A 12430-nucleotide genomic window follows, 5' to 3' on the forward strand; every position below is an offset into this window, starting at 1 on the left:
AACGAACGTAACATACCGTAAACTTTGATAATCGTATAAACGTGAAATTATATATATTTCCAAAATAGACAGTAACTTTTAAATTCATAAATAAAAAAAGCTAATCGATATCGTGCTCACTGACAATTAATATTGTTGTAAATCGCGGGTAAATAAATTGTATCGAATATTGAACTTATAATTCTAAAATTACAAAGAGATTCATTGGGCCAAATATCAAACGTATTTTACATATAATTGTATAGTATAAAAAAAAAACAAAAAAAAAGTAAATTTACCCCCATGTACTTTTACGACATACAGTCGAAATTACCTTACAGTTATTAACATTTATTCGAACATCGCGTGATTTTTGCGAACAACGAGTATCAATTTTCTTTTCTTTCTAATATTCCTTTCACATTTAATCTACCTCCCTACCAAGTTATCGAGAACGAAAAAATAATCGTAAACAATTAACTGGTAATACATAAAAAGAAGAAATTTTCATATTGTTCGTAACCAAGTTCAACAATAAATTTGTGTACCGCATTTCATGAACACCAACGTATAAACTAGACCGATGAATTATTTTCGGTGCGAGAAACTGTACTCCTGAATCGTAGATCCTGACGAATAACACGCCTGCGACTAACTTGATCACAATTATTACGCAATTTACGCGTAGCAACGATGAAGGATCCACTCGACGCGTAACGTCGCGACGTACGGAGACTTAAACGCTAGACGAAGGGAAAAGAAATGTTCCACGGACGAACCGAGGGGGCGTCGTTGATCGTCAAAGGCCATCGGGTAGCGCAGAAAAGTTCGTACTTTCGCTACCCGAACGAGTAACTTTCATTTGTCAAGTTTCGCAATGGCCGTCGGGCATATCGCTTCGGATTCTCCAGGTTTCGTCCGAATCGAGTCGTCCAGCGACCTTTCCGTCTCCGGCTCGACAGAATGGACACGCACGTCGTCGCCCAACACGCGAGCTCCCTTAGATCTTACAAGGCCGTCCTTAAAATTAATCGTTGAGGCAGTTGCGTGTGGCAAGAGCGAAAGAGTCAGTCGTTTTTTCCTTTCGTCGATGTCGCCTGAACGCTTCGGATGAGTCATCGATTCCACTGGTCGATCGTCATCGAGCTTCCGGCGAGACTCCCAAAAAATCCTTTCGTCACTTCGTATTGTCGCCTTCCTTTTGAGATCGTAAAGCGTGCTCTTGCGTGGTACCTACCGCTTGGAAATCGCATCGATTTCGTTTCGAACTAACGTGTTAAGTGCACGATACGTTTGGATGATGGTTTCAGGATTTTAGGAGCGTATCGATACTCGTGCAAGTATATGGAAAGCATTCGTCGAACCTGGATCGGAATTATTCTCACAGTCGAGATTCTTTGCTCCAACAACGCAAGCAACTTACAGTTACTCGTCGAATATTACAAGTGAATATCGTTGGTAGATATTTTTGTTTTACTTTTTACGATAGACACGACGAAATTCAATATTCGACAATCGGATTAGTGTCTTAGATCAATGTAGATTGCAAAAATAATATGTGAAAATTCAAGTTACCTTTTGTCAGCCTTGTCAAATCTATCAACACTTTTCGAAACGTTGCAATATGGTACTTATTATTAACTCAAAAATGCACCGACATTGAAAAATACAAAAATACGAGATGTAATTAACAATCGACGTTAATATCTCTCCTTTTCGTATAACGTTTGAGAAAGTAACCAATAGAAGTCATTTGCATTGTTGGAGCAGGAACTTTGTTGAAGAGCAACGTTTGCTCTAAACTTGCTTCAATTTTCGGACGTTTTCGAATCGAATGTTTTCTCTTCGTTTTCGGGTACGCGTTGTGCGCCTAAAACCTGGTTCAGTATTTTTCTTCAACGTTCTCTAAAATGGAAATTACAGGGAAACGAGTCTGTTCGAATTACGTTCAGAATTGCGATCCACTTTGCGCCCGTAAGAAGTCGTTGAAGTTTCGTCTCGGAGCCGGACAATTCAGTATTCTCTTAGTCGTCGATGAATAATCCCCAACTCCGTATTCTTTGTAATTTCAACGTCTGTGTTGAAATACTCGATCGCGAAGCCCAAGGAGGATTACTCTGACCTTTTCCAGACCTCAGAAACGACGGAGTGACGACTAACCGAAGATTATTGTCGGCATTAACGAACTCAACCAGCTCACCTATCTGTGAAACTTGGACGTGCTGTACGCTTATCAGAATCGTTCCCTCGATTCACGTTCGACACTGAAGTCTCAAAGTTACACCACGCCTGTTCGACAACCATACTCTGAACAACGTTGAATTTCAAACACAGGGCGAGCCCTTCAACACCGTCCTCTAAAATACTTCTCTTACTTGCAATAACGTGAAACATTTAACGCGTATCCGATCATCGTTTCAAGATATGTTTCTTATAAATCGTATCTCAGATATCGTTATAAATAATTCGTACGCTCCTATCGCGCGCTCCTTCTATTCAAATACAGGATACCATCTGCCCGTTTAACGGTAACCCGTATGTACAACACCATTTTCATGCGTACTTTCATTTTGAAATTCATAGTCAACGAACTGACAAGTACCTTATACATACTCACGATTGCAGATTCGTTCGAATAATTTCTTATCGATGTATTCGGCTTATTTTACCATTTAAGTCTATTAAAGTCTTTGTTTTAAGTACCTTCTTGATAGCCGAGGGATTCTAATCTTTCCCGCTCTTAAAACTGCACTTTGAAACATGTTTTAGTCGCGGAACATTTCGATCGTTTTTCAATACATTTACAGAGCGCTCGCGTTCTTTCGCGGATGTCCGAGTGTTGAGAAACGAGTAACACGTGACTGAATTTTATCTTTGAAAACGAACAAAAAATGTACACGTAACGTACGTACCGAGACAAGGTAAACTAACATTTTTAATCCAGAAAAAAGTAAATTTCTCTAAATTGTTAGCATTTCGTAGATACCAGCAGGAAATCTGTACAGTACATTGTACAGAGTTTGTGCAAGGTCCGTCGATGAAGTATACCACGGTCTGTACGATCGTTAACTAGAAAAGGTTAACGTTAAAAATTAGTCTCGATACGAAAGTTAAAACTAGTCTCGATATCTCGCATCCGTAAAACCGTTAAAAATAGTCTCAGTATTCTCGCGTGGGTGAAACATTGTGACTCGACCGACACAAATAAGAGAAGCAGTTTAGGTGTCTACGTTCTTATACTAATTATCGCATCGTGTAATCTGAAAGCATAGTCATAAATACACGTCCGGGGGGTTTAAGATTGACGAGGAGTCCGGCCGCGAGGAAAACCGGAGGAGCTCGTTCGCCCCGTTTTCTGTTCGTCACAATGCGTGTTTCCCATCCGTCGTGAAACGAACACTCGAAACGTCCTCGGATATCGACCGTGCACCATCGACCGATCGACAGTCGCGAGAGATGTTCCTTAGATCCTAAAAGGTCGGGTCCTTAAAATTACATTCTGAGGCAGTTCAGTTGGAAAGAGCGGAAGGATCAGTCGTGTTGGGTCTAGTATTCGATCCGTGAACATCGAGCGAAGCCACGACGTACATTCGTCGGTTTGCCCGCGTTACGGTTCTCTCTCTCTCTCTCTCTCTATCACCGTGTGTCCTCGTCCCGTGAATCCCTCATAGGGCAAGGAATTTCATCAGTGCGTCGTAAATGAGCCGAGGATTAATGGTGCCGTCCGCTGTGTACCGGACACCCCTCAAGGAACCGTCGTCGTGACTAACTACTCCGTACTCCCCAACAATGAAGCCGTCCGGTGTACGTTCCTCGACCCTGTACTTCCTGTAGTTTCTACCTTCGACGACGTAACTCACCGTGTGGCCATCCTCGACTTCGGATGAGTTCGAGGGCTCCGTGAGTATCGGTTGCGGTCCGTGAGCGTTTCCGTTGCTGCTCACGCTAACGGACTCGTCCACCTCGTAGTTGGACTCGTTGGGTTCACCGTCACGTTCCTGGTTCAACGGATGTCCTTCGGAGTCGTAAATCCGACTGGGTTCACCGTAAACTTTCGCAGGCTGCGAGTAAACCTTCGCCGGTTCCGAGTAAACCTTCGCTGGCTCCGAGTAGATCTTCGAAGGTTCCGAGTACACCTTCTCCGGTTCGCTGTAGACCTTGGCGGGCTCGCTGTAAACCTTCGCTGGTTCGCTGTAGACCTTCGCGGGCTCGCTGTACACCTTGGCTGGTTCGCTGTAGACCTTAGCTGGTTCCCCGTACACCTTCTCGGGTTCACCGTACACCTTCGCTGGTTCGCTGTACAGCTTGGCCGGCTCGTTGTACGGACGACTCGATTTGTAACTCTTCGATGCCTGGCTGTAGACTTTCGCTCCAGGACGATTGTAATGGGAAGCGTCGAAGTGTCTACCAGCTTTACGACCCTGAGCCTGCAAACGGTCCGATTGGATCTCCATCGGTTCCTCGTTGAACTCTTTCGGTTCTTCGTTCTCCTCCGGTAGCTCGTAGTTCTCCTCTGTGGGCAGAGTGATCATGTCCTCGGACGCGTGACGGGAACCGTTGACGTTTATCTGTCCGTGGTGCTCGACGAAGGTTTGGGTGTGCCTGTTCATCGGTCTGGGTGTCACGGAACTCTGAGCTTGCCAGCTGGTGCTCGGTGAGCCTTCGTCGACCGAGAACTCGCTTCTGTTCGATTCGGAGACGATGTTGCTGAGTTCCTCCGTGACGAAACTGGACGACGGTGGTGTCACCGTTGTTGTCGTGCCAGCCGTAGTCGTGATCGCTGTATTTGTCGCGGTGGTTCTCGTCGTTGGGCCGAGATTCGACACTTTGGTCGTCGGGGCTCTGATCGTAGCGTTGTTCGGTTCTTTCGACGATTCCTTGGACGGGTTGCCGGTAGAGGTCGGCAGTCTTGTGACCACCGTCGCGTCGGTGTTGTCGTAGTGTTCCACCCTGACCTTGTACGGTGTAGCTTCGACGGTGGACGTCACGCTGACACCGATCACCTTCTGTCGACTCACTCCTTTGCTGGTCGAGTTCCCAGTGACGTTTGTCCTCGACGAGGACTTCTCTCGGGACGTGACCGACGTCACCGTGGTCGACGAACTCTGCGGCGTCAACTGCGTCGACGTTGCGTCGCCGTTTGCGCCCAGTTCATCGATGAAGGACGCTAGATTCTGTTGCCTGCTCTCCAACGTTTTATGACTTATAGGATAAAACCGAACGACCTCTTCCCGGCCGCTCGAGTTTCGCGCTCTCGGTATAACCTGTTTGTTGGCGGGGTTTCGCGATATTCGATAGATCGACGCCTCGTGCTGATGAGATTCCGCTGTGACGCTGTCCACGGCCGATGCTCCGTGTCCACCGCGTCTGAAGCCTCTGCGTCTCTGCGGTGGCGTAGCCATCGCTCCGTTTATGAAGACTGACAGGAATTCCGTGCCCGCGAGTATATCGTTCCTCTTCGCTGGAGCACCGGGTACTTCGTCCCACACCAGTGCCGCCTGCAGCAGTACCTGGAATATGTTCGGTTCGTTCAGTGGAATGCGGAAGCAATTCGCTATATGAGACGGAAATTATGAAAAGCAATGCGGAGGTCACTGTCGAAGCGGTATCGCGTTTTCTCCGCTCGACGGAGACTTCATGTTACTCTCTTTTCAACACTATTCATTCTTTCGTCCCTATTCTCGGCTCTTCTTAGTGGAAGATAAGGACGAGTGTAAAATAGATACGATCTCGGGGCAATTTGCATTTTCCAACGATAAACCTGTGGCGTGTATCGTACCTAGGCTAGGTCCGGAATCTTTCTTTCGGTTGGAACGAACGCCCGGCATTTCTTAACATCATATTTTTCAGATCTTTGTCGTTAAGATTGTAATCGATACCACATATTTTTAACGTTACGGTATTGTATCACGGAGAAAGAAAACTCGTTGTAAATCCTGATTCATTCAACGAAGTTTGTCATTGATGTTTATCGTGTTTTATAAAATCGAAGATCGGTATATTTTAGAAAAATCTAACGTTTCGTTCGTTTCTACCTGACGATCTTATTCCATCGCTGCGTGCAAAGTTTTACTCGTTCGATCGAAGACTCGAGTTTGGAAAATACATTTTTGGTGGTGCATTAGTTAGTATATTTAAATCTTCAGAAGAGACGAAAGTATTTTGCGAAGAAAAAGGTATCTAGGAGTATTTATTGTATGTACATATATCAGAAAAAGATGTCTAGGACTATTTAGTATTCTTTACTACTATTTATTATATTTCTTTTAATTTTCTTCTGTAGGAGTAAGGACTACTAAAGATTTAATCGAACTCTATAGTTACTTATCTTGAAGTTTCGCATGAAAAGAGTCAGTATCGTCGCTTCGATTGAATTCGGTAAGAGAAATTATTTTATTTTGAATTATATTACGACTTCCGATTAAACCTGTACAGTAGCGACAGCCATTTTTATCAAACGAAGACCATTTCTCGTCAGAGTGCTGTATATTGCATAGATATAAATAACAGAATTGAAAATTGATCAAAACTCCTAGAAACTTAATACGTGCCGGTAAAAGTTTTAAGAAGCAATTTATACAAATAGGAAGAATTATTTTAGCTTTCTTTTTCCCCGGGTGAAAGGACTGCTCGTATGGAAAATTTCAACCTTTCAACATTATCTTGCGTCTGGCTTAAACCCGGAAATTGCAAATGATGTCTGTTAGCGTCGTCGTATTTTAAAGGAACTTCAGAGGTGTATCACAGTGAAATAAAATTTTATATTCCACGAAGAGTATTGCCGAATTTACGATTGTTTAAATTACAAATATTTCCGAGAAAGGAAGTAACAATAGCACCAAGAATTATCCGATAGTACTTAACTCGATATTACTTGAATTTTTGTTTAAAAATAGAAATTCAGCATATGAACAGGAAAACTCGTATGCGTGTGTTTGGAAGTACTGTAAATAATTCTTCATTGATTTCTGAATGTACATTCGGATCAAAATTATTGCTCTCTCGATACTTACACAAATATACAATAAACTTAATTTTAATTTCGCTTAATTTCAATATTATTTATATACCGTGAACGTGTTTTACGAACAATCATCCGCAGTAATGGGAACGGTTCGATCCCTCTGTCTAGAGGAGATTAAGAAATACGATCGAAGTAAGAAGTAGCTACGTGAACGAATGCACCGACCGAACCGAAGCTGTAATAATCTACCGAACTATCAACGATGTGTTTCGTTGAACGAACCGGTTACTTTTGAAATCGGACAATCGAACGGTGCCTGGGGAATAGTTCGTGAAGTGCCTAACTTACGCGAACGTGGAAACCGGTGAAATAATAAGTGCAAACGTGTCGAACGCGAGTATCAAAAGTGCACACGCGTGTAACCAGCAACGGTGTAACCAGTACCCGTACCGCATAGTATAAAACTCCGACAACTTCGTTGCATGACCATTAAAGCCACGTGGAATCGTTGAACAAGTTCGTAAGTATTTTATGTTCCGAGGACACACGGTATAACGTCGGATTGCGTTTATTTTTTAATCCACGAGCGAACGATAAAACGCCTTTACGTCTGTCCGTTCTGGATATACGAAGGTCGTGCCAGGTGCACTCGAGCAATTTATAAATTACGTTATAGCCGTTGTAAAGTTCCCGAAAGGGTGCAGCTTATAACACCGGGGTGTAAGGGAGGCTTTAGCTCGTGTTTCCGCGATGTTATCTTGTTATCTGTCGAAATATCTCGTTTCCTAGCTCATTTAAAACCGACGACCTTCAGGGAGTGTTAAAACCGTACGTTCATCAAGAGCGCATTGAATATCTCTTAAAATGTAAAGCAGCAACGTCCGTTCGCTGATGTATGCAAACAGGTATATCACTGAATGTTTCGAACATCCCGCGCTTTAAATGTTACGAAAGTTTATTATTTCAATTGTAAGTTTTATTCTCCCTTAAGTAACAATACCTCTATCAACGAAGCTCACAGCTTGTTTTCTGGCCGAGTAAAAATCCTGGAGCAAAACTAACGATTAACGGGATAATTTCATGTTAAAATATTTTGTGCTCGATTTCCATGAAGTAAGTGTAAATTGATACATAACGTTGAATTTAACGACTTTCGTGACATTTGTGGGATTTAATTCGTGGTTGTAAAAGGTACATATGAAGTGTTATGTAACAATTAAGATTACTTTTTGAAATGTCTTAGCTAATGTAATTTTAAGTAAATTGTTCGCATTAAATATAATTATAATTTCTGGTAAAATAGTTTTTTTACTACAATTCCTCAGCTAAGTTGATAAACTCTTTACAGAGATTGCAGCACACGTGCTTCAGTTACAAATGGTACGGTGTCCCATATAAGCACATATCCAATTGAATACGCATAGCGATCAACGTGTCAACATTGTTAACTTTCCTTTAGACACAGCCTATTAAAACATTTGGTAACGAATTTGCATTTTATGTTTCTCCGTTGAAATGGTAATCCACAATGTGATTTAGCGTCACATAAAATGGAATAATATTTGCATATCACGGAATCGCAATCACGCTCGTTTGGATCCCAACTCACCAAGGAGTCCCGGACAACGAAACTGCTTGTCTCCAAAATTCCCCATCAAACACTGTGTCACTTAATACCCAACCGAGAACATATAAAAATAGTAATATTTCACGTCAAACAAATCTCGAATCTCATATGAAACTCTGAAGAACCAATTAAACTGTCTATCAGCACAAAAAACTTCTTTCACGATGGGGCGAAAAAGCTTGCCAATAGGAGAGACCAAATCATCCTAAACAGGATACAGATCAGCCACACAAGAATCACACAAGAGCACCTCTTAAAGAAGACATCTCTATCTTATTGTAACAAATGTCAACACCTTCTAACCCTTGAACAAATATTGTTTTCTGTATAGAATACCAAATCTTATAAATCCAGGAAAAATTTCCACATTCACCTAAAGAAGCTTTCAGTAATACTGAGAATACTAAGAATATCTTCAAATTCAACTATAAATAACAACTCGTTTTACGAATTTAATTTAAAACATGGATAAATAAAAATCCAGGTCGCTAATAATCCTGTTGTCTATGTTACGTCAAACTTTGAATCAAAAAATTTGTAACTTATTCGAATAGAAAGGGTTCTTTCAGTTTTGTCTACAAATAGATTATGGCTGCCATAGCATGACTTCTTCCACATCATAAAGCCTTTGTTAAATAAATGATCTTTACGTTATTTTTTATACATATATTTTGTATGTAAATAACGTGTAAAGGAACTATTTTGTAAATATTTTTCCGAGAAATATATATATTTACAAAACAATTATCGTGTGAAATATTCCTTTGAAGTAATAAAACAAGTACATAGGTACAAAAAAAAATTAATAGCGTCACTAATATGTAATTTAGCATAGAGAAAAAGATTTCTTGTTGTAACATTGTCATCGAGAGCAATGTTATCAACGTTGCCAACGTTTATTAATTATTGCGCGGTCTTTTAAGCCCTTGGCATGTTTTGTAATGGAATTTGGAAAAAGGAATCGTTTCGTTTCTCTGCTTTTACGTTCGTATCGTTTTTATTACCGACATTTTTATGATGACAATATTTATAGACATTTGAACGGAACAACTTTCAAGTTTCTGTCATTAAAAATCAGTCGGTAGCGCACGATGAAATTCATTTCAAGAACCTTGCCGCTGTTGGTATTTAACGAGTTAGTAAATTTTATTTTATTTTATTAACGCAGATAACTCGACAATGCCATCACATTCATATTGTTCTAATTAAACATTTTCTGATGACAGAAGAAATTTAAATCTTGATTTGGATATAAAATGGTACTAAAATGTTGGCAAATGTAGTATTTTTAATGTAATTATTGCATTCTTTTTGTTGTCGTACGACAATACGAATGTCATACCTTGAAACGACATTTTAAAGTAACTACTATATATCTCGAAGCACGATACTACTCGTTTAAAATTAGAAGTTTATCCTCAATTTTAATATGAGCAACAATTTCACAAAAAAGTAATATAATCTTTATCTACAGTGAACCTTTTTGTTACATATAATACATCAAAAAGATACAAGTAACATTTGTCATTATCACAAGCTAGAATCTTTAGTGCATTATTTCCTAAATACAATATTTGTGTTTAGGTGAAAAATTTCAGATCAATAACTATTTAAATACAATGTTACTTATTTATTCTCTGAGTTGCTATTATTGAAACTTCAGCCTCATTGTATGTAAATATTTACGCGTTCCCATAAAATTCCTCGATGTACCGCATTTGAAAGTGGTTTCAAGGTCGTCCAAAGTAAAAAAAATTCAATTTATTTTTCGAATTCACAACACTCGGGCAATGAAAATATCTGTGTAAACGTAAGAAAATATTGGTGATCTTGAAACTTCAAGAAAAACGACTTTCATAGATTATGTCAGCTCTAAAACCAATAAAGATATTAAAAGTAATCACGCATTTCGAACATTTAATCGATAAATGTACAAGTTTATAAAATACTATTTCCTTGATTAAACCACGACCTTATCAAACAAATATAGTACTTTTAACAGAAATTCTACTCGTTCAAAAGTACAGAAGAAACCTTCCATTCGCTGCTGTTTGTACAAATTTTCTAATACCATTTGAAACAAAGTTTAAACATATTTTCCCAATAATATCCGTCTTTCGCGAAACATTTCGGCTAAGGAAAGATTCCCTGCCGAGCTACTGCTGATAAATACGTAAACCGCGATAACTTCCAACGAAAAGAAACGAGACGATCGATTAATTCGGAATGACGTTTCTCGAACGGGGGAAACGGGGTGGTTGTATTTTATTGTTCGAAGAGTAAGGATAAGACGACAAATGGTATTTAAATCGCGGGATCCGTGCGTAAAAGCCGAGCGAATCGTTTGTTCGAGCTGACGCAACGAGCGTCAGCGACCTTCCGCAAGATTGCAAAAATCCGATTCAGAGCGCTTTACGGCGAGCCGAGTGCGGCACGACAACACTGAAAAACCGGCAGTAAAACCGAGCACGGTTGGTACGAGCCTCTTTAAATTATTAACAGCACGGCGTCCCGCACTTTTGCACCGTGAATAAACATTCTTACGTTTTTTTCTGCCCTCCGCGTCTCCATCCACCCGTTCGTTGTCTTCCGAGCGCCGCGCCGCTCCGAGGATCACGTAATAACGGCATAAATTAAACCTTTATGCACCGTAGAAAGCGTGCTCCTCGCCTCCCCAGAGTTTCGATTGCGACGAATTTCGTGAAACTTCGCGGAGCTTTTACTACCGCGAGGCGATCATGCGAAGGTGGTCCACGACGAAACAAACACTCGCAGATAAATCGCGTTCGTTTACAACGCTTTAACCCCTCGACGACGCCGCAAGAGTAACAAAAACTCGGGTACGACGCCAGCATGGATTCGCGGGACTAAGCTGTTGCATTGGAGATACTTTATTTCGATGTGTCGTGGAAGCTTGGCTTACATAGTTAATCTACGATACGTACGATCACTGGTACCGATTTTTAAGTACTCTAATAGTGTTCGTTGTTGAGTGAGTATCCATTTAGTTGCGACGCGACGAACGAGGATTCTATGAAGTGCTCGAGGTTTCACTGTAGTTGATATTATAAAGTAATTTATTTCGGTAAAATTACCTTTGATTATCGATACAAACTGTATTGAGATTAAACACGAATGCGTTATAAAAGAACGTAAGAACCTTAGATCTTTGAAAGCATCAGGAATGACACTTTGAAGGGTAGTTTCGTGTTCCTTATTATATCGCTCTAAAAAGTTACAAAGTTGTATTAGAATCGGGCCAGAGGTTAGAGAAGAATATTTGTATTGCATTTAAATGAATAGAAGAATAGTCGATTAGTTTATTTTTTAATCGTTTGAAACATACATCGAAGTATTAAATCAAGCGAGCCTCGACCGTTGCAGCCTGCAGTTTTTATAAGTGCATCCTGTGACTTGCACATCGGTATTACTTTTATTGTTAACGGACCGATTGAAATTTATTTTGTCAGGGGTGATAAGGTTCAGAAGGTCCTTTAAAGTGATAAGGTTTCATTTTATGTGCGTCCTTTCTTTCTGCATGTTTTCAAGCTCACCTTCAACTTTCTCACACCGTAACCCTGTAATTTTCTTTCCCATCATTTGGTAGACATTGGGAGGAAATCAACGGGTTATAACGAGACATGACCTTGAAATGACCTTGAGCATGAGAATTTATCTCGACGCATTGTAACGTTCTGAACGAATTTCAGTACTTTTCGCAGAGTAAGTATAAAATGGACGATGGTTTTTATATAAGTTTTTAATACGGTAGCATTTTTGTCTTTGAAAAAAAGAGCGATGTCGTTTCAAAATTAATAACCAATATTTTAATGTCTTCTAGTGAAAACAGGTAAAAGTAA

The 12430-nt window shown here is 40.4% G+C and overlaps 1 protein-coding gene across 1 annotated transcript in view; it reads right to left on the reverse strand.

The window, feature by feature from the left end:
* Positions 1-2962: 2962 nt before the first annotated feature.
* LOC143149200 (uncharacterized) overlaps positions 2963-12430 on the reverse strand; it is a 74424-nt gene continuing 64956 nt past the window's right edge. Inside the window, exon 2 of the mRNA XM_076316378.1 lies at positions 2963-5489. Within this exon, the coding sequence (XP_076172493.1) occupies positions 3645-5489 (1845 nt within the window). The 3' untranslated portion in view covers positions 2963-3644. The remainder of the gene's footprint in view (positions 5490-12430) is intronic.

The sequence above is a fragment of the Ptiloglossa arizonensis genome, chromosome 7 (genome assembly GCF_051014685.1).
Source record: "Ptiloglossa arizonensis isolate GNS036 chromosome 7, iyPtiAriz1_principal, whole genome shotgun sequence".
In the NCBI taxonomy this organism is placed as follows: Eukaryota; Metazoa; Arthropoda; class Insecta; order Hymenoptera; family Colletidae; genus Ptiloglossa; species Ptiloglossa arizonensis.